General features: G+C 44.0%; 1 protein-coding gene across 1 annotated transcript; it reads left to right on the plus strand.

The window, feature by feature from the left end:
* Positions 1 to 4,179: 4,179 nt before the first annotated feature.
* gdpd4a (glycerophosphodiester phosphodiesterase domain containing 4a) lies at positions 4,180 to 27,220 on the plus strand. The gene is made up of 19 exons (XM_061072622.1): positions 4,180 to 4,193; positions 5,119 to 5,240; positions 15,317 to 15,356; positions 15,457 to 15,516; positions 16,020 to 16,125; positions 16,518 to 16,621; positions 16,747 to 16,840; positions 17,071 to 17,130; positions 17,227 to 17,325; positions 17,426 to 17,519; positions 19,388 to 19,533; positions 19,697 to 19,779; positions 20,655 to 20,805; positions 21,050 to 21,268; positions 21,461 to 21,618; positions 24,618 to 24,765; positions 25,087 to 25,169; positions 25,886 to 25,965; positions 27,114 to 27,220. The coding sequence occupies exons 1-19, from the start codon at positions 4,180 to 4,182 to the stop codon at positions 27,218 to 27,220; spliced, it is 1,968 nt and encodes a 655-aa protein (XP_060928605.1).

The raw sequence follows: 27,220 nt of genomic DNA on the forward strand, positions 1-27,220 counted from the left end.
ATCATCGGTTGGTCTGTGATCATGTGATGTCATTGCACTGCTGACATCACCGCCCCCCCCAGGCGGTACGAACGATCTCATACGGGAGAGAGATTGTTTCAACAGAGCCCAAAGACTCATGGGACTTTTTGTTTGTTTGTTTTTTTTATCAGTGTTTTGGGCTTTTTTTTCTACTTTGTCTTTAAAAGCCACGGAGCACAACAGCCAACCAGTGCCCCCTGCTGCCGACTGTGTGTGGTTGTGTGTGTGTGTGTGGGCGCAAGCATGTGTGTCTGCGTACATGCGTGTGTGAGACATCATCCTGTCATTCATCGTTGGGTTTCAGTGGGACGGATCATCCTCTAAAAGTGCATTTGCTGATCTACATTTCATAGTCTTTTTTTAAATCAACCTTTCTGTGTGCGTCTGTGTGTGTGTGTGTGTGTGTGTGTGTGTCTGTGTGTGTGTGTGTGTGTGTCTGTGTCTGTGTGTGTGTGTCACTTGGGGATGCTAGGCTATAAGTTGAACTTGTGTATTGTTGGACTCGGAGCAGAGGAGGTTTGGTTCTGTGTCGTGTCTGTAGTGAGATCTGTGAGCTACAGAATATTAATATTAATATTAATGAGGAAACACTGGACTGAGTTTGGACACAAGAGGCAAAGATTCGACTCTGTCGTGTTTCTTCAGTCGATCCATCGAACCTGAAACATTTTGTTTGGCTCCATTTATACTTTTTTTTAGCATGAATTTAATAATTTACAGTTACTTTTATATTGAGTGGAATTAAAAACTGGAAATTCTTTTACTGAAGAAAACAACTATCACTGAACTTATCTCAACCAGCGGAGGTTAGATGGAGGAACTGACACACACGCGTAAAGATACTTCATTTTCATAATGAACTACTCTACCCAGAATCCTCTCTGCCAAACTCGCTCCATCTGCAGCTCGCCGTCGAGACTGAGCGAGAGAACGTGCATGTCAAGCTTTTTTAATACGGTACGTTAAAGATAGAGAAATAAATAAATGAGTTGTGATGATGCTGTAACTTGAAGTGTCGATACATGAAGGATGCTTGTGGACAATGGAGAAGATCATATCTTCATCCTATTGTCAGAAGATTGAGACAAATAAATACTGCGATGGTACTTTTTAGTTCAGATTCGAGGAACTTCTGAACAGATGGTGTATAATTCATGTGTGAAAAAAAATTGAAACTGTTTCAACTTTTTGTTTCATGGACTTTTTGAATCGATCAATGTTAGAAAACGAGCTCACTTTTTTTTAATTTTCAATGTTATTTTCAAACTGAGTTTTTCTACTGCTTGTTAACTGACAGGTCAAAGGTTCTTCGCTCGGCACTCGAGCGTCGGGTATAGAAAAGAAAAAATCATGTGATGTAAATATCTGACTCAGACCTGTCACCTTCATTTCTGTTCTTAGGTTTTTATAGTTTTTTATTTGAGTGTTTATGTATCTGGCCTTAAACTGTTTCAGTGGTGCAGGAATGGCATCAATACAACCGGTCGTCAACGCTTCACGGCTCCAACTAATGATTATTTTGATTATCGGTTATTAATCTGCTCCTAAGTTTCTGAACTATCAAAAAATACTAAATATGTGTTTGTCATTGTTTGTGCAACCGACAATTCAGAGCTCAAAGACTTTCACTTTCCAGTGACGCAGAACAATAAAAGCAGAAAACACTCAATTATCATTATGTCTGTAGATTAATTTCCTGATCAACTAGCTGCTGCAGAGAGGAAGCTGTGGAAACTGTACAAACTGAATCTGTGTACTGTGTGTGTGTGTGTGTGTGTGTGTACTGTGTGTGTGTGTGTCCCATCTGCTTACATGGAGGAGGCGCAGTCATCCATCTTTATTTAATGTTGGACTCAGTTACATGAGAAACACATTTTAAAGACTCGGCAGAATTTAATAACCTCTGAATAAAATTCAGGCTCAAGTTGTAGCTCGAACATCTACGGCAACATTACAGTTCCTGTTGAAGTCACCCAAAGCATCATGGGAAGTTGAGTTCCTCGACACTGAGCAGAGGTTGTTGAGGTGAAGTTTCCCCACAGACTGAAAACTTCATTCTCAGAGTTAAATAATGTGATTTTTGTTTATAACCCCAAACTCAAGCCTGTGTTGTAAGTCAGTTATATAAACCACTGTTCTTTGCCTCAGTCTGGGGCAGAAATGAAATGAGCTTAAAGCGTCCGACTGTGACGGCTGCCCCCCCCCCCCTATCCGTCTGCTTGTGAAATAAAATCCCATCGACTTTGTTTCTCTTTGTCCCTCTAATTAAAAATGCTAATTAGTGTTTGGCAGCTTTAAGCTCTCCTCCGTCTCCAGGCGAACAGGGAACGAGTTTTCTGGAAGGATTTATCAAGTTCAGTTTTATGTAATTTGCAATAAATCAAATAATCAGTTGAATAGTTAATGTCGTTACCTGCAGCATTTCACTCCTGAGTTTGATAGTGTGGAATGTATAGATACTAGTTATATGACACAGTATAGGTTATATTAAGTGTAATTCCTCCCGTCGGTCCACTATCACAATTTTCATGTCCTCTCTCCTTTTCTCTTCATCCCTTTGTCCTCTCATCTTCTGGTTTCTTTTATCTTTTAAAACCCTTAATCTTCAGCCGCAGCTCCTCACTTAGAGGATGTGAAATGTTCCTGTTGGTTTCTGTCAGATTCATTTTCCTCCCTCTCCTCACGTGCACACACACTCTCTCTCTCTCTCTCTCTCTCTCTCTCTCTCTCTCTCTCTCTCTCTCTCTGCTGTCCCTGTTTAAGTGCTTTCTGTGTGTCCACTGTGATATAATGACTTGATGGACCTGGGAGACTCCTGCTTTTGTTAGGGAGTGTTCCAGACGTGTGCACTATAAAAAAACATTGGAGGAAAGAAATAATAATACTGAAAAAACATCAGGTCTCCTTCAATGCGTGAACACAAGCTGTTCCCATGGATCCTCTGCTGCTGAGTGACAGACTGAGCTGAACGCTGCACACGCTCTTCATCATCCTGCAGAAACTGGTGCAGGGTTTCTGCTCTGTTTCTTGTTCCTGGTGGAAACTCTCTGAGTCTGTGATTCTCTGCATCATGTATTCACGTCTCCCTTCTTCCTTTATTCAGTGTTTCTCCCTCATGCATCTGATGACCTGCTTCTCTCACTCTCATGTTCAGTATCTTCCTCTGTCAGCGCAGAGGAATGAGGCTGTTTCTGCTGACATGGCAGAGAGGAGGAGTGAGTGTGACGCATCCGTGACAAGGACACAACAAACCGGCTGAGACTGAGACCAGAAGATGTTTCTACATAAGTGAAAAACTCATCTGGATAATTTCATGTCTGAAAACAACTAATGCGAAGAATATCTAGGAAAAAAAACAGGGACGCTGCTTCAGACGAGTGCTACCGACTGAAAAATCTATAATGTGTGTCAGAGTCAGCTTGTCTGCGTGTCTTTATTTGTGTGTGTGTGTGTGTGTGTGTGTGTGTAGTTCTCTGCAGTGGTCTTCCTCTGCAGTGGAGGCTGTTATGTAATACATGCAATAATAAAAAGAGGGGGGGGGGGGTCATTCAACACACACACACAGATGTGTACTCTGCCGGGACATTTAAAAGTTTGTGTTCACATAATAAAGATTTAATTGATGTTCTGATCATTACTAGATACTTTTCCAGCTCCGACCCGATCGGACCATCAGAGACGTCACAGGTTCAGGATCAGAACCGGCTCGTTGAGTTCTTCTCTTCTCTTTGTTTCCATTTCACTTTCAGACCTTTAACATTAAACTTGTCTCATCACTGGTGTTGATGTGACATTTCAATTTAATCCTAAGGGATAAAATCGTAAAAGATTGAGGAAGGTGAGTGAACAGAGGATTATTTACTGACTGTAGTACGTCAGTAAAGTAGTTTGATGCTCTGTAGTTCAGCTGTTTCCTTGTGTGTACAGTTATAAATGATTTATAACACATTTAGGATGTGTTCAAATCCACTTTCACTGTTTTAATGGTGAGTGCTGCCAGTTCCTGGTTCTACAAGGGTGTGCATCATCTCAATTTGGATGGAGAATATTTGATGCAATAGTCCAATCAGAGAGCACAGACTGTGACCAGCGTGCTTCTAAAGGAAACATGTGACGTTTGTCAGTGATGTTCAGAGGCCGAAGAGAGGAGCTGCAGCAATGGACAGTCTGAGGTAGGTCGGGTGAACCCTTTACTGTGTTAACACTTAAAACTATCAACCTGAATATGAGCAGAATATATTCAAAATATATATTTAAAATCACTTTCCACTGCCTCTAAATAAAGCCAACGTTGTCTTTAAGAGTTTTATAGCTGTATTTATTTGAATGAACCTTTTCAACAGGACGTCACATCTAGCAGGCGTCTGTGAGGAAGAGTGTTAGGTGTTGTGTGTGTGTTAAGTGTTGTGTGTGTTTGTGTTTTAATGGGAAGAAGTTGAATCTGCCCGAGGTCCACTAGTGAGAGGAAACTGTTCTATCTGCAAACGGGGACATTCAGTAATTAACAGACAGGAATGTACAAAGGAGCAGGATGTTCGATGTGATTAATTATCTATTAGCATCCAACAATGCACCAGACCACAGCTGGTTGTAATACAAACACACGTGCACAGAAACGTGCACGTGTGTTTGTTATGTAAACAGTGGAATTAGATCCAGGTGAGGAGAGGGGTTCCTGTTCGACTGATAGAGAAAGTACAGGTGTGCGTGTGTGTGTGTGTGTGTGTTTCGATGGCCACGTTACCCTGGAGACCGAAGCCTTGTTGACCGGATTCAATGCACCACTATTAAAAGTGCAGTAGGTTGCCATGACAACGCTCTGCGTAGGAGTTGCATAAGCGGAGAGAGAGAGAGGACCCTAGTGGCTGTGTGTTAAGATATATGTGTATGTGTGTGTTAATACCTGAGTATACGTGACTGTGTGTACATCCTGAGTTTATGTATGTAGATATATATAGATATATTTGTATGTGTGTGTGTGTGTGTGTCAATACAAAAGCATACATCTTTGTGTATATGCCTTTATCTGTGTGTGTGTGCATGCTTGTTTTCGTGACCTCTTTAGGACCTTTTCCTCATAACCACTGATGTTGTCAGGCCCAGTGGACCTCATGGGGACCAGGGCCCGGTTCTAATGAGGCTGAACGATGCGAGTAATCACTGCTGTCTCTGCCTGAGGCCGCCTAGTGGTCGCTATGAGGACCTGCAGGCTCCGGTCGGTGAAAGGATGCGTTGAGTTTCAATCACATCCTGCGAATTACCTCCTGAATTCAATTATTTAAACTCGAAAAAGCACGTTATGCAATTGTTGCATCTAATACGTTTGATCAATAGATGCAACTTTAACATCAGCCAGCGTGAGAAACTTGGATCTGCAGCTTCGCATCAACTCATCTCGTTGCTTGAAAAACATTTTTTTGTAAACTCTCGTAGAAATATACAGGAAAATAGCAAATATTTACATGCCAGAGAACTTTTGGCATTTTTACAAAAGACATGATAATTTTGCTGATAATAGTTAAGAATACAACTTAATTATATTATATATATTATTTTATATACTAATAATAAGTATAAATAGGTCAGCCCTGTTTGTGGTGGAGGTTCCCCGGCCCCGGACCAGTTCTCCCAGCTTCACAAATCCTCCAGATTAACACGATAAATCAAATTAATACAAGAATTAAGTCGTTTTCAACTATTCTCAGTGGTGGGAGGGGCCTTGTGACGTCAGCAACAGGTGGCTCCATCCTGCTGCTGCAGCTTGTCCTCTCGCAGGATGCGCGTGCACGCGGCTCAGCGCGTCCCCGTGTCCTCGACTCGCGCGCACGCACGAGACCACTGCAGCACGACGAGGCGCGTGCACGGCAACGCACAGCGAACACTAACGGAGGAAGAAGAAGGAGAGAAGGTGTGAAGAGAGAGAGCAACAGACAGAGGAACAGACAGAGCAACAGACAGAGGGACAGACAGAGGAACAGAGGAACAGACAGAGGGACAGACAGAGCAACAGACAGAGCAACAGAGGAACAGACAGAGCAACAGACAGTGGAACAGAGGAACAGACAGAGGAACAGAGCAACAGACAGAGCAACAGACAGAGCAACAGACAGAGCAACAGACACTGTGACGTCCTCTGGTAAGAACATGTAAATATCTTTTCTCAGTGTACAGATCAGTTGTAACAGATGAAAATGGAGGAAATGTTGAATTATTGCTAAATGAATGTAAACAACACAACACAGCTCATTGTGTTGATTTCAGGTTTGTTCTTCTTCAGTTTGACAGATTGAATGTATTTGATGTTTGACACATTTAGACACTGAACACATCACCAGACTCTTTGGTCCTGATCATGAAGCTGCTGCTGCTGTTTGTGATTTTACTCTGGAAACTAAGTTACACATGTTCGTTCTAATCTCTGATTCCTTGTGAGTTTATTTGCCTCGTGAATTAATTATAGTGAATGAATATATATGCATTTTAAATTCAGTTTCAGCTTCACTTGTACTTTACAGAACACACACTCCAACACAATACACACTAAAACACATGTAAACATATAACATAACAAGAGAGCAACTGCTGTCAGTGCGTGTTGTTTGTATTTGTTGTGTCTTCAGCTGTTGGTTTGAGTCTCAGCTGATCAGAGAGAATCTCACTCCTCCTCTTGGAGAATCTCACAAAGTGACGTGTTGATGCTTCTTCTGTCACTGTCGTGTTTTCCTCTCACGCTTCGTCCAGTGAGTGATTGTGTTTCCTGCGGCAGTTTGACCGACCAGTGACTCACATGTGCTGCTGCCTCGTCATCACACCATAGATCAATACTTATCAACCCACTGACAGGGATCTGTGGGCAGGTGTGAGAGAGGAGGCACTGATGTGTCACCCAGTCGAGGTCAGTTCATAGCTACAGATGTTCACAGAGGTTCTCACATCATAGAGATGCTGCGATGAAAGTATTAGAGAGGATCAGAGAGTAATGTGTGAGCTTCCTGGTTCACATAGAGAACAGAACAGCCCAGAGGAAAGTGACCATCTGACTCCTGTCTCCTTCTCATCGCCTTCGTAGAAACTTTGAAGGTCAAGTCAGCTCCTCTCAGGTTTGCTTCCACAGTTTTAAAGTTCTCGGTGGATCTGCCTACAGACGTGAAGTTAACAAAGTGATGCATGGAGCTGCTCAGTGTTTTCATAGACTGTAAACAAAGATGGACGTCTCCATTTACTTAGAAATGAAGCTAACCTGTCCTGGGCTTTGTAATGTCAACGATTCAGGGACTAAATCACTTTGTGTAGAATGAGACTTCCTGTCGTCATCACCTACGTGGGCTGCGTCTCCGTATACTCGACACTGATTGGTTTGTAGACGGTCGTGTGTCTGGCTTGAAGGAAGTGGTTCATTTGGTTGCCATGAAAATATCCTTGTGGTTTTACTACCAGCAAAACGAACGTCCTCGTCGTTCATACTTTCTTTCTTCTGAGGTAAAGTTATCTGGTCTGGATCGTGGTCCGAGGAACCGTTCACACCCGATCTTTTGTTCAGACTGAACAGAGCAGTCTGAAGTTCTGAACCCAGCCAGGTGTGAGATGATGATAATGAACGTGGACAACGAGCTGTGAAGGGAACAAGGAGAGCAGTGACCTGAGACTGCGTGTGAATCACTGGACGAGGGGAAATCCGAGGAGGGGGAATTCTGTTCTTCACAGAGACGTGTTCCTGTGGACGCTGAACACCTCCCTCCTGCTGGTGTTGTTCTGAGGAGACTGACGATGTCTTTCTTATTCCTTTGCTTTCTATCTGCTTCCTGCACTCACACTCTCTTAGAGGAGAGTTCGGATGTTCACGTCTTTGGGGAAACGCTGCAGTGACGTGAGACTGACGTGGACAAACAGCTGAGAAGAGAGCGACTGTCCTCAGTTTGCTTTGTGTCCCTCACGTCTCTTTACTTCCCAACATGTCAGTGGATTAAATCTCCTCCTCCCACTCTGAACACCTCTGGGACACTTCACATTCACAAGCTCACGACTCGGCTCAGTCGTTACTTTGTGAGTGTGACTGTGGTTCTGAGTCATATGTTGGTTTCTACAGTTATTCTTCATGTACATACTTAATTAGATGTGTTTTATTACTGCGGGTGAATATTCCCACCGGCTGACGGAGACTGAACAGTAAAAAGTGATTAACACATCCTCTGATGTGGAGGTTTTCTCTTCTCACCGAGGCTGTGATGTGTTTGTGATGGTGACAATATATAATGAGCCGTTTAATAAATAAATTAACATGTTGCTTTGGTTCTAATTAATCTGCCATGACTCATTTACATCACTGCTGATAAACATGCTCCTTCATCACGTGTGTTCAGACAAGCAGACGTCACATGAGGACAGACTCTTCATTATTGACGAGACAATCAATAGAAAATGTATTTGGGTTTTAAACCAAAGAGGTTCTCTCGTCTGTTTGCTGGTTTGTTAACATGTTTACACCAAAACCTCCAGGCAGCTGAAGCCTGGTGGAAGTGGAACGGGTCAGGAGGCAGATCCAGGGATTTATGACATTCTCACAGATTTCTTCTGAGAATAATTCATGGATCTTGATGAAAAGATCCGGCATGTTTAGACGACTGGTATCTATGAGTTTGTGAAATCTGGTGCAGCCTGATGGAATTGGAAGGGACAGCTGGGCCTTGGCAGAGGGTTGAACTCCAGTGAAGGACATTGAAGTTGAGAATAAGGTCAGTCGTCAGAATATTGAATATAAAAGTAGTCAGTGTGAACAAGTGTCCTGCTGGTGACTTTGCAGCTCATCTATGAGACATATGTTCAGGTTGGATAATTCTGTAAAACCATGGATTGTGTTCAGTGCGTGTTTCTGAGAGATCAGGGCCAACTCTGCATTATTCACTCCTGCCTGCTGAGCACAATGTGATGGCAGCTCGTGGGGATTCATCTCGGTCAGGAAACTGAAACTGTGGTCGTGATGAACATAGTTTGGTTTTGAGTCTTTCTGGACATCAATCCTTTTTCAAAACCTTGTTGGGTTGAAATATTTCCTTGTTTCCATCAAAACTTCATACAGTTTGAAGACACCATTTTGTTCCCACACAGAAGCTCGTCAGCTCCGGCCTGGTTCAGGTGGTGTGATGTGTTTGTGCAGTGAGGGAACAGCACCGAGCTGAGTGGTCTGGAAACAGAGGCCGTATTGTTTGATGTGCTCTGTCTCCCTGAGCTCTGACCCTCTCTCCATCCATCTGTCTACACTATCTCTCTTTTATTACTCAGAGGCCTGAACACACACACACACACACACACACACACACACACACACACACACACAGTGTACCTGCTTGTTCATGTCTACATTGTGTGACTGCTGTATTCTGTGTTTCTTTGTATGTACCATTGGTTTTAGTATAATAATAACTGTGTTAATATTCGTCAGTATTGTTTTTTGTTGTATTGTTTCTTTCAACTGACTTTCTAAAAACAACATGTGCATGTATCTGTATCAGGGACGACTCAACTCTCCTGCCTCCAGTGATTTTTTCCTTTCTCCTCAGTTTCCTTGCATCATATTTTACACTGAGAAACAGATGAATTCACATTTTCCCTGCAGCCTCCAGCTCATGTTCTGCCTCTTTCATCATCACCAGCCCTCGGTCAGATCCACGGGTCAGTCCGGGTCCGGTCACACTCAGATCCAGGATCTGCTGCTGAGCGGCTCAGAACAAGCTGCTGCCTGTTCTTCTAGCTGCTTTTGTTATTTCACGTGCAAAGCCTTTTTAACCACTGCAGCTCCAATTAGATGCCAGATTTTTCCTCTTTACTAAATATATTTAAAATCTTCTCTACATTCCCACACTTCTGTCTCAGCACTGACCTGCTTCACATTCATACATCTTATAAAATCCATTTCCCCAAGAGGATAATTCAAGTTTAATAGATGCATATTCACATCCTGAAACCACAGCCGAGCCGAGGCTGCCTAGGTCACGACTCTCTGTAAATTCCTTGCTGGTGTCCTGCGTGAGTCCCGAGCTGCTGCTGGACGAGAGCAGAAGCTCCTCCTGGATCACAAAGTGTCTCCTCTTCTGCTGCCAAGTTAATCCTGTTTGCTCCCTTTACCTTTTGTTGTTTCCACATAGTTGTTGTTTTCCCTCCGTGTCCTGAGACGACTGCAGCGAGGTTGAGACTGAGGTGAACCCATTTGAAATATGTGATGTCATAAAAACACACAGATGCAGGCACATAAGCAAGAGAGCGTGTGGGGATCACTGCCAATGTACTATAAAAGGGAAAGTACCTAATAAATTGGTCACTCAGTGAAGACCAGGCCACGTGTGTGCAGTGGATGTCATAAATGTTCAGTGCCCAAGTCACGAACAACGATGAAAACATCTCAACATGATTACTATAAGAGGAGACTCGGGGGATTTTCTCTCCGAGCAGTACAGTCCCTGACAAAAGTCTTGTCACTTATCCATTTTGTAGAAACAACAGCTTATAACCTGACTTTTAATTAATCCATTGGTTTTAGAAATGGCTCATTCGAAAGCTATAACCCTCCCAAATTATGTTTAATATACTAAAATAAATTTGCTTCACCGAAGAAAGATTGATCATTTAATGAACACAGAAAGGTCAGATTTTGGCAAGACAAAAGTTGTGTTGCCTACAGAGAGTAATGTGAAAATTGAACAAATAATTTACTTAATAACATCACTGAATTAAGTAGTGGTGCTGTGAGATCCATATCCAAAACATTATTTCAAAAGCTGTTGGGATTGAAATTAGCCATTTCTTGTAAAAAAAAATTGATTACAAATATATTTGAGGAGCACTTAAGGTCAACTTGTACCCAAGCGACAAGACTTTTGTCAGGGACTGTAGAACATCTCTCTGGATCAGAAGAACAGGAGCGTTTCACTGGTCTCGCTCTGCAGCCGTCTCTGAGCGCTGTGAGGGAACGACCCTGGAGTCTCCCGTCGTTCTCACAGTCCTGTGGAGTTCTAATTTACTTCTTGGCGTGGATACGATGCTCTCGCTGATCCTGTCAGATGTAATGGAGGCGAGCGGGGGGGGTGAAACATGACAGACTGCTAACCTCTCTCTGCTCAGCTCCGTGAGATGAAGATGAACGACGGCTCGGCTGCAGATCCTCGGAGGGTCTGAAAGTCGTGTTCAGAGTCTGTGCTTCATGGTGTCACAGGGCTGGAGGAGAATCATCCTAGAAGCCCGGGGGCACCTTGGACTTCTTTGTTAATTCTTTTTGATAAAATATTGAAAAAAGGACTGATCATGGATTTGTAATTCATGTGGTTCTCAGAGTTGGTGCATTGCAGTTGTTGAGCTGCTGAGTGGACGTCTCTGAAGTCACGAGCTGATAATAAATATCATCTGGCACTTGTAGGATCATTTTTTAATATCTCATAAAACAACACTTCCAGAATTATTTCCAAATTCTTAACGACTACTTAAAGTGGCAATAAATCGTGCGTGCGTGTGTGTGTGTCTTTGTGTGTCTTTGTGCCCTGCTGCTCCAGGGATTACACGGATCCACCTGTACAGTCCAGTGTTCATATCACACCTGGTTGGATCCAGATCATTCCTGCTGAACAACTCTTTATTCTCCATCATGACTCTCTGTTGTATATCAGCTGCAGCGTTTCCCTTCCAGACGTGTGTGAAGAGGCAGCTCGTGTTGATCTTTACTTTCACTCGGCACAATGTTACATAAAAGCAGTTAGAAGCACTGTAAGTTTTTACTGCTATAAAAAGTCTTTAACCAACCTAGATACAGTGGATTAGATAGATCTGTGTGCTGCAGCCCTCGATGATGAATTCATGTTTCATGTTCGACCCACATTGTCAGGACCTTGGTCTCAGAGGAGGAGGAAGACGGACTTTGTTGACTTAAGACTTTCTCAACAATCTGTGCTTTTGGAAAGTAGAACGAGGCTCGAGCAAACTGGGACAGTCAACTTGTTTTCTCCAATCAAATTGAACTGTGGCACGTAATCTCTTATATATTTAATCAACTATCCAAATAGCTGCAAATAGATTTTCTGCTGAAGCTGACGAATCAATTTAGCTCCAGAAAGAGCAACGAATAATGGGTTTGTATACTCGTGGGAGAGGAATGTACAGTGGACGGTTAATGTTCTGAATATCAACTCTTTTTAATCCCTCTGCATCACAGATGAAATAATGTTGTGTATGTATCTCAGGTTTATGAAGTTCATGTTCTCTGTGGACATTCTCTCATGGAAAGGCCCATATGGCATCTGCTGGTGGATGTGAGCCTCACTGGGGTCAGAGCCGTGTGGGACTCTCAACTCAGTCTCAACTGCTCACTTCACCGAGCCGCTGCCTCTTGTGTCTCTGTTCTGTGAGACGAGACTTCACAACATGTTCACTGATTCTACACCAGTTTGATGAATAGTTGTGTTTTGATCCTGACATGAAAAGCTGTTCAGAGATCAAGCCTTGATGGTGACATGTTGATTTCTTGATGTTTCTCAGTGAATTCTGGGTAAAGTTATGGATCTCAGAAAAGACATATTATGTTTCCCTTTGCTTTCTCCTTTAAACTCCTTCTTTGTTGATGTATGTCGGCAGGGTTTTCTTGTTGCCCTGCTCTCCATGGGGGTTAGATGTTCTCGTGCAGCGGTGCAGGAGCTGAGCTCAAGGGCACTTCAGCAGACAGGAAGTGAAGACTGAAACTTGGTTCCTCAAGTGCAGGTACGATGCAGCACTTTGCTTTATAACCTCCACCAAGGAGGTCGTGTCTTTATCTGTGTTTATTTGTTTGTTTGCAGGATTACGCAAAAATCACTCAACGGATTCCCATTGAATTTTGTGTAGGTTGAACTGTTTTCACTTTATTTGTAACATTGTGGGACAAGATGTTTTTCAACTGAATAATTCATGGAGACATTTAGAGACTGATGTTATTAGTGTGAGCGATTTGGTTCATTTTGATTTGCTTTGAGGCGACTGTTGGTCCTTGGTGGAGGTGTGTGCTCTCGGAGAGTTTAGTTTAGTTTCGTTATGTAAAGATTATAGAAGTGATCTTTGAAATGTAGTAAGGTGATCCATCTGGACGTGGGATGCTGTACATCAGGTTTTTGAAGATTTGAACCATGACTCATAAAGCACACCCACAGACAGCAGCAGTAACATCCAGCTGAACCTGCTGACGCCTCGAACCTGCTGCAGTTTTCACCAGAAGACTAAAACGAGGACCAAAGCACAACCAGACGTTCAGAAGACAATACATAACAACTGAGATCAGCTTTAAATCCCACATCTACAACATTTAATACCTGTTCAAGTTTGGATATTAGTAGGCACTTAAATTATCTGACCAGTTTCCAGGCTTGTGTTTGACATCTGCCACAAATCAGTTCCAAGCCAGTGTCCAAACATGTTGAGCTGCCACTGTCCAGAAGGAGTTCAGAGAGCAGGAGGGACACAGACTGATGGATGGAAGACAAACTGAGATTCAGACAATTAGCTGAGAGAGATGAAGCTGAAATAGAGAAAACAGAGAGAGAATGAAGGGATAGATTTGTAGACAGAGGAAAAAGAGAATAGGAATCATTCTGCATTTCTCCACCTTGTTCTCTATTTGTCTGTGTCCACTTCATGGACGTCAGGGGTTTGGAAACTTTCTCTCCCTTCATATTCAAAATGCAGCCTCCTTTCACCTCAGGAGCTCAGAGAGTGGTTATTAATATGTTCCACTGCTTCTTCACATCATCACCTGTCACAGGTCTGAGTCCCTGCCAGGGCCGTAGCTTGTTATTCAGGGTCAGTTTGGGTCGTGGTGGGGATATGAGCTCGACAAAGTGCTTTTCTAGGAACGGTTTAATGTATTTGAAAAGGAATCAGCTTCTACCACAGCAGAAATGCCCCAGGCAGGTCACAGCTGTTCATCCATCACAGAAATAAAATTAATTTCTTTAGATTCTGGAACATGCAGAAGAAGCAGCTTGTTGATGTTGATCTGTCGCATCATTTTTATTTTCTGTTTTTGTTTATCTCCCTCATTCTGTATTTTATGTCTCTCTCAGAGACGTTATGTTTTCGTGTGCTCGCTCTAAACTGAAGCGTCTGGTTTTATGATTTAATACCAAACAGCTTTGATGAAGCCTGACGGGTAATTTCTCTCTCAAGTTTCTCCAGTCTCCTTCCCTCATCGCTCCATCTGCTTCTTTCTTCTTTCTTCTTTGCACCACCTCCCTTCATCCTGCTCCCAGCAGGGAGAACAGATCTGATGTCATGGTTGCCATGGCAGCTGTGTGACGACTGGCATGGTGGAATCGGCCTGGTCGTCAAATGAACAAAGAAACGAATATATTGGGTTGGATTAGAATATGATTCAGTTTGATTTGAATATCATATACTACAATTTTCTGATTATTATATTATTTATTATTTGACACCTCATGGTCTCTCGACCCCTCAGAGGATCCTGAGCGTTGGTTTAGAAACTATTGAGTTAAAAAAACGTCAGTGTTGTAAAACACTAAATGATCTGCTGCTCTGAAGCTCATACAGTATGTATACAGGATGTATGAGTTCAGAGCAGCTTAGCATCAAACCAGTTCACACGGGCCAGTCCAGTGTGTTTAATGGAGCGTGTGCATGAAGCTGTTAATCTGACCTCTTTGTTTTAAACTCACTGTCAAAAGCTGCTGTTGTTGTTGGTCGGACATTAATCCTCACATCTGGATCTGTAGCACATCACATCAGCATGAGTGGAGATCAGAAACAAAGAGGCTTTACAGCTCTGACCTGAGATCAAGTGGACATGATGGTGTTGTGTGTTTATCTGTGACCTGTCAGTAACACACATTACAAACACACACGTGGTTATGATGTGTAACCCAAGTTGTGTTGTTGTGTGAGTGTTGGCTGGTGACCTGATGCAGTGACTGGTTGCTCTGTGGTTTCTGGTTCAGTGGATCAGTGGAGCTGTTACACATCTGTTGTTGTTAAACCTCTCTGCAGTTGTTGGTGCTCAGGTGATAAATGGACTCCATGAAAACATCAAACGTCAAATAATGTGATAGCTTCTATTGTCCAACCAATCAGGTCCTCTGTGGTTTCAAGTTACAAGTTACATACACACACACACATTCAAACACACACACACACATTCACACACACACACACACACACACACACACACACACACACACACACACACTGTTGACTCTCATTTTCCTATGAAAACATTCTAAAAACATTTTTTAATTACATCGTTAATTGAAACGTTTTCCTCTCCCTGTAGGTGCAGCCCCAGAGTCCTGTCTTCTGTCCGTCTTCCCTTGGTCCTGCTCCTCTCTCTACCTCTCCCTCTCTCCCCTCTCTCTCTCTCTCTCTCTCTCTCCTCCTCTCTCTGGGTGATGCCGGGCCGTGGGTTGGGTGAAGGCCCGTGACCAGTCTGAAGCTGGGGAAGCTAAAGGTGGTGCGGCGGCAGCTGCTGCAGAGGTAAAACATTCACCTTCACCTTGAGTCACTGAAGGTAGTTACACTTTTCTTAGGTTGTTAGTTGCTATGGAAACTGTCGCTGTCACTATGAGTTATGGCAATCAGAATTTTATATATATATATATATATTATATATGAAGACAGCACCTATGTAAGTGACTTTAATTTAAAATGGACTGAAACTGTACTTAAGTAATTTTTATTATTAGATCTGATAGGACATAAACATATCAAAACGACAGTGTGGCACACAAAACAGGAATTTAAAAAAAGGGAACTTTTCAAAATGAATGTATAGTAATTACACAGAAAAACTGAAATTCAGGGTCCGACTATTACTGAATTCTCCATCATGTTAATTCTGGTAATATATGGTTTAAATAGCTATATTTAGCCTTTTTCTGTGTTTTGGTTTTGGTCTCTGTTCAGTCAGATACATTTCTTAATGCTTTTCGGTTGCTGCTGTTTATTAAATTGTCTGATTTCTAATATTCTGTAATCAGGTATGAACACCAGCCGTTTGTCTCCTGTCTCGCCGGCCTCTACGGTTGCCAATGGAGACGATACCAAAGAGTGTGGGCGCAACCAGGAGAGTGCTGCTGCAGCAAGGTACACACACACACACACACACACACACACACACACACACACACACACACACACACACACACACACACACACACACACACACACACACACACACACACACACACACACACACACACACACACTACAGAGTGTGTTGAGTTGGCTGATCGTGCACAGTGTAGATTCCCTGACCAGTTTTCCTCTCTCTGCTGACTCCACTGCTTCTGTCTGGAAATCGATCACATTCAGTATATCAGTGTTTCCTCTGTCAGCTGATACCAAAATATACTGCTTCCATATGCACTGTGTCAAATGACTGAGTCCTGCTGTATCTGTCAGGTTGTGTAGAATCAGCAAGTTGCTGTTTTGCTTCTAATTGTGACCATAAATGTGTGTGTCTGTGTGTGTTACAGGTGGAGTGTGGCAGTTTTGGCCTCCTGATCTTCACCTTCTTCCTGAGTTTTGTGTTCCTCTATTTCTGGAGTGAAGCTCAGAACGACTACAACGACTTTGACTGGTGAGTCTCACAAACACACACACACACACACACACACACACATATTGTATACTGCTCATGTGAACAATGCATGAATGTTAATTAGATTCCCAGTATTAAACTGGCGCCTGCTTTTCCTCTCTCAGGTTTAACTTTGGGACCCTGGGCTTCTGGTTCCCCTGGTCACTGGTGCTGCTGGTTGTTGCTGCTGCTCTCTTCACATACATCGCTCTGCTGCTGGTAAGCAAACACAAAACATATCAATAGTAGAATCTGATTATAGAAGCTGTAGCTTTGTTACAGAGGTTAGGTTTTGTCATTTTATATCAAGGGTTGGCGGTTAAAATCCCTGGATGTGCTTAGAACTTATTTAATGATGCTTAGTTAAATTCTGAAGTGAGTGAATAAAGTTTCTTGTAGGAAAGTGAAGCATCTTCCTGTCAACGTTTTGAACATCCATCTTTGTTCAGGTGTTGGCGGTGTGTCTGCTCACTGAGGGTCAGAGGCTTTACCTCCACTGGAGCCACAAGGTGAACACACAAACACACACACACACACTGAGACATCAACACACTTGTTTGTGTGTGTTCCACCTTCTTATGACTCCATCCTCTCTTCCTCCTCAGACGGGCATCGTGGTGACGTTGGCGTTCACCGTCACAGCCACCGCCATCCTGTCCGACCTCTGGAGCAAAGAATGGAAGACCCTGCTCCTCTCCCTGCAGGTCAGCTGATCCCGTCCAACCAGCCAATCACAGCAGAGAGTCACACCACTTTGTATTTCATTTGAACCAACCCCTCTCTCTCCTCTTTCTAACCAATCAGGTGACGGCACCTTTCCTCCACGTGGCTGCCGTCTCACTAATGGCGATTCTCTCGTGGCCGATAGCGTTACACTTCTTCCGCATGAACAAGAAAGGTGAGTGAGCTGATGAGTTTTACCTTTTTTACACACAAAATAACAAGTTTGAAATGTCGGTAAACCAAAGAATGACTCTTATCCCATTTCCATTAGCAGAGTTTTGCCTATTTAGCTTTTTCCTCTATGTTTGATGTCACAAACTTTGTTCAGATCCAACTGTCCATCATGAAACTTAATGTCCTGGATGTTCTAGAGAACTATGGGGAGCTCCCTCGTGGAGGAAAGAAAAGGGCTGAAGTCCTTATCTTCTCTTATCTCTTGGAGACAGTGAAGGTTTTCTGATCTCAAAGCTTCAGATGTAAAAGCACTGAGCTGTTCCACCTGCCGGGAACCCTCCCTCTGCACCTCCTCCCTCTCCCTCTGCACCTCCTCTGCACATCTTCTTAACAGAAAATCGATGTTTCTCACCCTCGTCTTCGTCTCTGCGGTGCTTCGTGTCTCCTCTTCCTCTCTTCCTCTCTTCATCACTCTGCTCGTTCTTTGCTCTCTGGATCACTCTGACCTCTTTTCGTTTTTCTCTCTTCACTCATCCTCTGCTCACTCTGTCTTTCTTGGCTTTGTGTCGGTCGGCCCTGTTCTCTCCACTGAATGGCTTTGACCTCTGTGTGTCTGCATCTCTCTTCTTCTCCCTTGGTCTCCATGGGTACTGTCCCTGGTTGCCATGGTGATGCAGTGGGTAATGCTGAGTCATGTCGAGGGTCTTTCCTGACAGGGGAGGGGAGAGAGAGAGAAGCATAGGATGGAATAAAACTGTTCTTCTGTAATAAGATAAACTCTGGCCTGCATGTTTAGTTTTGTAGTTTTAATTTAATCGATGCACTTTCTGGTATTTAGATGTGTGAGGGGAGTAGAGCTTATTACCCCACCTCCTCCATGTTAGTGGATGGGACACTTGATGTGTTCCATCTGTTTTTCTCTCATGGACGATAACCTGCGGACAACCAAAGGCTGCTCAAACGTGATTGGTCAAAATAGAAACAGAAACTAGAAGACATCCAGCACCAAAACCATGTCCCTCAGATTATAGATCTTCACTGCACAGACTCTGACTCCAAATAACATCATCAGTGCACAAGGGCAGCATTTGAATCTGGGCCTTTTCATTTCCCGACAGTGGGAGGAAGTGGTGACACGTCGTCCATCTTCTTTCACAGTCTATGGTCTGTGTTGAGTTGAGCAGTTAGAGTTTGGACAAAGAGCAGGTGCAGATATTTCAAACCAAGCACATCTCTCTTGCTTTCAATCTGTTGACCTGTTGAATCAAAGAGAACATTTATTTATTTATTCCAATAACTGTTGCACGGATCAGACATGAAGTTTCTTATTATTTACAACACAAGCTTCCTAAAGAAATCACGAGACAAAACCAGTGATTCTGGTGAAAATACAACTGTAAAAGTCCGGTGGATTTGCTGTGTCACCAGACGGTCGTGGTCCTGCCTGTTCCCCATATGGCTCCAGTCCAGCCCCAGACCACCATGTTGATCCTATCAGGAAATATTTACTGTATATTAAACCGATTAAGTTCCGGTATCGACACTCGGACCGTCCGGTAACTCTTGGGTCAGAGAGAAGCTCCAATCTGTTGGTTTTGGGATTAGATGGTGAGTTGTAGATAAACTAGTGACTGGAATAAGAAAATCTAAATATCTGTGTTGAACTGGTATAAATAAAGACACTGTGCTGTTAAACTTTATACTAACCCCTCAATAACCAGACTGTCTCGAATCCTCCACTGGATCTGTGCTTCAGGACCTCAACTGAGTTGTTCAGGCTTCTTCTGTTTGATTCCATCGTAAAGTTTTGTGAGTATTTAAAGTTTGTGTAGTTTAATACCAGCGTCTTTGTGTTGTTGTTTTCCTCAGGGCGTCAGGTGGCCGTCCTGGGTCTGTACCTGTCTGTGCTGTTCTGTCTGTACCTGGTTCCTCTGGGAATGTACTCGCCCTGCATCAAAGAGGCAGGAACACTGGGACCAGCTCCGAAACTCATCGGACACAGAGGAGCTCCCATGGTGAGACTCAGCTGAACTCTGACTCCTGTTTCCACTGTCGGACATCTTTTCTGTTGGTTATGATCATATTTAATCAGCGTGTGTGTGCGTTGTCTGTACATGTTATTCATGAGCTTTGTTATTTATCAGACTGGGATTGTGTTTCCTCTTCTTGTTTGTGTAGCTCGCTCCAGAAAATACTGTGATGTCGTTTGAGAAGGCAGTGGAAGCTGGAGGAGAAGGACTGGAGACCGACGTCACCATCAGGTACCAACTCCTCTCTGTGTGTGTGTGTCTGGTCGTGTGTGTGTGCGTGCGTGCGTGCGTGTGTGTGTTTTTGATTCGTTGATTTCTCAGTGAGTGATTCATCGATCTTGATGAATAAAATCAGGCATGCTGATATTTATGTGTGTGTGTAATTTAATGCAGTTGAATTGATTTTAAATTGACAGTTGGGCCTTTGAGTTATATTTCCTGTACCTTCAAGCAACATGGATCAAACCCCGGAGTTGAAACTCTTATTAGAATCCGGCCTGCAGCAGTGAACGTCCCTTGATTCGTGACTAATGGATCAAATTATTAAAATGCACATTCACAGTCGGGTCAAGTCCTGATTAGCTTCCAGTGAAAAGGTCAAATCATTACCAGCGTTCAACATGTTGCTTAAATGTGAACTGAGTCTGTTCCTCGCAGCTAATTATACAGATCAGATGCTCGGGTGCTTTCCTCACCATTAAGGTGATTAGTGCCATGCTAATCCAGTTAGCCGTTAGCCCCCCCCCATCAGCTCACGGCTGGTGAGTTACCATGTTGGAAACAGAAGGATTAGCATTAGCAGATTAGCTAATCTCATACTACTTGTGACCCTGATGGAAACTGGGTGTGCGTGCTATGCGTGTGTGTGTGTGTGTGTGTGTGTGTGTGTCTAATGCGCTACGTTTAAGGAAAACATGTAAAAAATAAAAATATTAATTTCAGTACATACATTTTTTATTGTAGTTTATTAATTGACATTACCTTTTAGCTTAGGTTGTACAAAGTATAAAGATATGAACTATTTAAATATTCTCAGAGAAATGACATCACTCCTTGTTTTACATCCAGTTTCCTCTCTCTCCTAATACTTCCATCTCCGTCTGCAGTTATGACGGTGTCCCCTTCCTCATGCACGACTCCACCCTGAGGAGAACCACTGACGTAGCTGAGGTTTTCCCAAATCGAACGCACCTGGACTCCTCCATGTTCACCTGGGCCGAGCTGCAGCAGCTGAACGCCGGCCGCTGGTTCTTATCGGTGAGACGAACACAAACAAACACAATCTGAGGGAGAGAATAAGAGAAACTGGAACCTGACGACCTGAAAACCAGAAAACTTTTATCTTATGAGATATTATGGGTTCCTCTGTATTGCAAACTGACCAACCTACTGTAGCCTATGTTTGCCTTGATGCTGACAGTCTGATTCAGTTAACATTTTATATTTTTTTGATATAATAATTTGAAAGAACCCTGGTGGATTGTGCTTGTTCTCTTTGCAGAGGGATCCCTTTGGGACGGCCTGGTCCCTGTCGGAGGTGGACCGCTCGCAGGCCCAGAACCAGTCTGTTCCCTCCCTGGCCCAGTTCCTGCGGGTAGCAGCTCGTAGTGGCAGGCTGGTAATGTTTGACCTGCGTAGGCCACCGTACGGACATCCCTGCAGGGATTCATACATCAACACCACGCTGCAGGTGGTGCAGGCGCACATCAACTCCTCACAGGTAGCAGAGCTGACATTTTAATATATTAAATCCACAGACATAGAATTGTATTAAAGAAATTGTTTGTTTGTTGGTTTTCATATTGTTCACGTGTGCTGACAACATAATTAAAATGTGTGTGTGTGTGTGTGTGCGTGCGTGTGTGTGTGTGTGTGTGTGTGTGTGTGTGTGTGTGTGTGTGTGTGTGTGTAGGTGCTGTGGCTGCCTTCTGAGGACAGGGACTTGGTTCAGACTCTGGATCCAGAGCTGCAGCAAACATCTGGAGAAAAAGCTTCTATCCAGGAACTGACAGACGGACACATCAGCAGACTGAACCTGCACTACAGCACCATGTCTCAACAACAGATCAGGTACACACACACACACACACACACACACACACACACACACACAAATACATTCGATTTCAGCTTGGACTATTTGCAAAATTTAGAGAAAACATGTATTTTAACATTGTTCTGTAAAGTGTGTTGTCTTGCAACAAACGCCACAAACACAATTCATTACATACATTCATACACAAGACATGAGGGGAGATTACGTCATAATTTAGGATCAAAGTCATATTAAAATGTCCATTTAAAGGTGGATATTTGAATTCGTTTTCAATTTTAAACTCCAACATTAACCTGATAAAATACCGGATTTAAAGGAAAAAGTAAACAGAGTAATTGTCCCTGAAGTTAGACAGATGACGAGTCAAGAAGTCAGTGTGACCATGAAACATCCCAGTTTACACCAGCTGAGAGGAGGTGACATTCAAACTGTCTCTGTGGTTTGTGCTGCTGTGTGACTCAAAGTGAAGAGGACCGCCTCGTCCTCAGTGACATGGAAGTGAGAGGACAGGGAGTGAGAGGACAGGGAGTTAGAGGACAGGGAGTGAGAGGACAGGGAGTTAGAGGACAGGGAGTGAGAGGACAGGGAGTGAGAGGACAGGGAGTGAGAGGACAGGGAGTTAGAGGACAGGGAGTGAGAGGACAGGGAGTGAGAGGACAGGGAGTTAGAGGACAGGGAGTGAGAGGACAGGGAGTGAGAGGACAGGGAGTGAGAGGACAGGGAGTGAGAGGACAGGGAGTTAGAGGACAGGGAGTTAGAGGACAGGGAGTGAGAGGACAGGGAGTTAGAGGACAGGGAGTGAGAGGACAGGGAGTGAGAGGACAGGGAGTTAGAGGACAGGGAGTTAGAGGACAGGGAGTGAGAGGACAGGGAGTGAGAGGACAGGGAGTGAGAGGACAGGGAGTGAGAGGACAGGGAGTGAGAGGACAGGGAGTGAGAGGACAGGGAGTTAGAGGACAGGGAGTGAGAGGACAGGGAGTTAGAGGACAGGGAGTGAGAGGACAGGGAGTGAGAGGACAGGGAGTGAGAGGACAGGGAGTGAGAGGACAGGGAGTTAGAGGACAGGGAGTGAGAGGACAGGGAGTGAGAGGACAGGGAGTGAGAGGACAGGGAGTGAGAGGACAGGGAGTAAGAGGACAGGAAGTGAGAGGACAGGGAGTGAGAGGACAGGGAGTGAGAGGACAGGGAGTTAGAGGACAGGGAGTAAGAGGACAGGAAGTGAGAGGACAGGGAGTGAGAGGACAGGAAGTGAGAGGACAGGGAGTGAGAGGACAGGGAGTGAGAGGACAGGGAGTAAGAGGACAGGGAGTTAGAGGACAGGGAGTGAGAGGACAGGGAGTGAGAGGACAGGGAGTTAGAGGACAGGGAGTGAGAGGACAGGGAGTTGGAGGACAGGGAGTTAGAGGACAGGGAGTGAGAGGACAGGAAGTTAGAGGACAGGGAGTTAGAGGACAGGGAGTGAGAGGACAGGGAGTTAGAGGACAGGGAGTTAGAGGACAGGGAGTGAGAGGACAGGGAGTTAGAGGACAGGGAGTTAGAGGACAGGGAGTGAGAGGACAGGGAGTGAGAGGACAGGGAGTGAGAGGACAGGGAGTGAGAGGACAGGGAGTTAGAGGACAGGGAGTGAGAGGACAGGGAGTGAGAGGACAGGGAGTGAGAGGACAGGGAGTTAGAGGACAGGGAGTGAGAGGACAGGGAGTTAGAGGACAGGGAGTGAGAGGACAGGGAGTTAGAGGACAGGGAGTGAGAGGACAGGGAGTGAGAGGACAGGGAGTGAGAGGACATGGAGTGAGAGGACAGGGAGTGAGAGGACAGGGAGTGAGAGGACAGGGAGTGAGAGGACAGGGAGTGAGAGGACAGGGAGTGAGAGGACAGGGAGTGAGAGGACAGGGAGTGAGAGGACAGGGAGTGAGAGGACAGGGAGTGAGAGGACAGGGAGTGAGAGGACAGGGAGTGAGAGGACAGGGAGTGAGAGGACAGGGAGTGAGAGGACAGGGAGTGAGAGGACAGGGAGTGAGAGGACAGGGAGTTAGAGGACAGGTGAGAGTGAGGTTCAGGACAGGAGAGAAACAGAGGAGAAGGAAACAACAGTTATTCAGTGGAGGAGATCATATGAGAGGAGGTGAGGAGCAGAGACTAAGAAAATCTGAGGAGGAGAAGAAAAGAAAAGAGAGGGAGCTGCTCGTCCAGAAACAGAAACTGTGCCACAGCGATCTGGAGAGAAAGAGGCGAGAAGAGGGAAACAGTTTTTAACACAACTCACAGTCAATATTCTTGTTAGAGAACCTATGTATTTTGTTTGAACGAGTTGTGTTGTTGTTGAATGAGTGTTGCTCTTTCATTTGGGTTTACATTAAGGTTTGTGTAGCACTTTTTAAGAGTCCTCTTTTTGTTCTATTTGTTTTCTTATTTGAAGGAGCCCTCTTGTGCTTGTTTTTCTGTTAAGCGTTTGTTACTTGTCACTAAACCAAAGTAAACAACTGTTTTTTTGTGATCAACTTTTTATTTTACTGAGAAATGTAGCAAGGTACAGATCAATGTTACAGTAATCAATAACAAAATATATATTCACATGTACTCATACCTGTCAATGTATATAGACACACAAAGGTAAACAATAAAGGAAAAATAATAACTAGGAATAAGTCAAATAATAAAATAGAAAAAAAATATATATATGAAAATATTAAATAAACAAACACAAATATACAATAGGTCATTAATACAAAAACAATAACATATGTATGTAATAAAATCACAGGGAAATAAAATAAAATAAAATAACATAAATGAATAAAATAAAATAAAACTACCCCAAACACAAACCACCCACATCCCGGATCCAGCTTCCTAAAGAAACCTTAATCACATATTACAGTTGAAGCGCACGGAGGACAGTTAGGAGCGATTCCCAAACTAAACAACTGTTAATCTATTTACTTTGCCACCTCTTATCTCTTGAGCCGGGTGGGAACATGACGCCCTCTCTCTCTCTCTCTCTCTCCCTCTGCAGTAAGTACCAGTCGGTGAACATCAGTACCAACCTGTACGTGATCAGTCAGCCGTGGCTCTACACGCTGGCCTGGTGTGCCGGAGCTCGGTCCGTCACCACCAACTCCCTGAGCGTCCTGTCCATCATCAACAAGCCGCTCTTCCTCATGGTGAGGACAGTAGTTTGATAATAGTTTCACTCATCTCTGGGTTGAGTTGTTTTTATTTGCTGATTGTGAAAACAGAGATTGAAAGTGAAACCCTCTCGGAGTGTAGCCGTGGAAACACACACACGTGCTCCAGGATCTGTGATAGAAGCAGGAGAATCTCGAGGGTGTTTTGAGATTCAGCCACTGACACGTTAGTTACATAAACGTCCTCAATCTGTCTGTGGAGTTTTTAATCTTCAGGTGCTTTATGATCTCGTCTGCTCCAAAGAATGTGAGAAGCTTTTGTTTCAGTTAATGAAATTACATCTCTTTTCTGTCCAGACTCCTGAGGAATACAGTGTGATGTGGATTCTGACTGACGCTGTGTCTGCCTTCCTCATCATCGCCACTTTCATATTCCACTGGTGCGTAGAGACACACAAAGACACACACAGACACACACACACTCTCATAATTAGCTCCCCCTGCTGATTGTGACGTCTGGTGTCGGCTGGTGACGCGGGTCTGAGTCATTCTCTTATTATTAATATCTGATCTGAGACGTCTCTGTCCTCACCAAATGTGTTTCTGATCAATGCGCCGGTGCAAATTGAATGAAAGTTGATTTATTTTTTAACCTTGTACTTTATGTAGTATCCGCCATCGTTTATATCAGTTCCAATATTTTTGTGTCCCATCAATAAAGTACATCTATATATTTATCTATATGAGAAACACAAAAGAAGTTGTGTTTTCATCTTGGTTTGTTAGAAAGTTCAATGTGTGGAGGCCTGAGCTGAGAAAGAACCAATGCAATTTAGTTTCAGATCCAGGAATTATTAAACTGAGGCTCTGAAAACAGTCAGATCAGAACCCTCAGCTTCCACAGATACACACCATCTCTTTTATTATCCCTTTTATACACAAACACACACATACACACACACACACACACAAACACACACGTCGACACATCAAAGCAGGTACAAAGCCTCTCATGTTTTAGAAAAACACAGAAACACACCTGGTTATTCTCTGCTCCTCTGATCTGATCTGATGTGCGTGTCTGTCTCTGTGTGCATGTGTGTGTGTGCGTGTGTGTGCGTGTGTGTGTGTGTCTGTCTGTCTGTGTGTGTCCCAGGTGGAGAGAGAGGGGCCTGGCCTTCTGGTCCGGCAGTCGTCAGACTCAAGAGAACGGACCGTACAGCAAGTTCAGGACGGGTATGAGAATATGCTTCTCCTCTTCACTCTTTGTTGAGCTTGTGTGTCTGTTTTGTGTCATTGTGTGTAAATGAAACACAATAGCATCTGATGCTTGTCCATAATGACGTCAGGAACTCTGGCCTTTGCATGCAATGATTTCCTGCTGTGTGTGTCTGTGTGTGTCTGTGTGTTGTTTGTATCAGACTCTTCTGAGGTCATCTGTGTTCGCTGGAGCCCTCTCCACTCGGAGCCTCCGGCCGGGGCCCTGGTCTCCCTGCCCCTGGTGTTCAGCCCCTGACCCCCTGCATGTCCGCCCTGCATGTCAGACCCTCAGGAGCCCAGTATGAACCCAGTATGAGCCCAGTATGAGCCCAGTATGGACCCAGTGTGAACCCAGTATGAACCCAGTATGAGCCCAGTGTGAACCCAGTATGAACCCAGTATGAACCCAGTATGAGCCCAGTATGAGCCCAGTATGGACCCAGTGTGAACCCAGTATGAACCCAGTATGGACCCAGTATGAACCCAGTATGAACCCAGTATGAACCCAGTGTGAATCCTGAAGTTTCTGTTTCCTTCAGAAAACTCTCATGAACCCTTTACAAAGTTCAGCTCTTAATTCAGACCTGGTGTTAACATCTGTCCTGAGTCATGCGATCACACATGTTCAGCTCTGAGCTCAGGTGTGAACGCACCCAGATGTTACACTGATACACACCAACACAATGACATCAGACACATCTGGAACCTCACACTAGGTAAAAACCTAATTATGTGTATAATTAAACAAGATTTCCTCTACGGAGACACGAGTGATGCAAGTGTTCATATGCACATAGAGCTGGGGAATGAGATCTGATCACAAGTTGTCACAGGAGACATTTAACACAAAGGTGTGAACACATGTGCTCGAGTCCCTCAGGACAGATGTTGACACCAGGTCACAGGGTTTTATCTGAGCTCTGGATTAAAGGAGCTGTAAGACCACGTTTCCCTGCATGAAGCAAATTCAGCATCTTTTTCATCTCATCGTTTCATTTAGATTCTTCTCCTCACTCCTCTAGTGTTTCCTGTTACTTTGACTGTGGCCCCTGTTTTACCCACAATGCACCTTGACAGGTGAAGCTATAAGGTCTAAAGCGTTTGCTCTCTGCCTCCCTCTGCAGAGCTGAGTGACGTGTGGTCCATCTCCAGCGTCAACATCAGGCCTGATACCCGGAGCACGCCCAGCTCGCCCATCACACCTCACATGCCCACCATCACAGAGGAGTGA

This window comes from Limanda limanda, chromosome 6 (genome assembly GCF_963576545.1).
Source record: "Limanda limanda chromosome 6, fLimLim1.1, whole genome shotgun sequence".
NCBI classification, from domain to species: domain Eukaryota; kingdom Metazoa; phylum Chordata; class Actinopteri; order Pleuronectiformes; family Pleuronectidae; genus Limanda; species Limanda limanda.

Bases quoted from the DNA above. Each gene is read 5' to 3' on its own strand.
- gdpd4a (XM_061072622.1), top strand. The intron at 19,534-19,696 runs GTGAGACTCAGC...TTGTTTGTGTAG, and splicing joins GACACAGAGGAGCTCCCATG to CTCGCTCCAGAAAATACTGT. The intron at 25,170-25,885 runs GTGCGTAGAGAC...TGTGTGTCCCAG, and splicing joins GCCACTTTCATATTCCACTG to GTGGAGAGAGAGGGGCCTGG.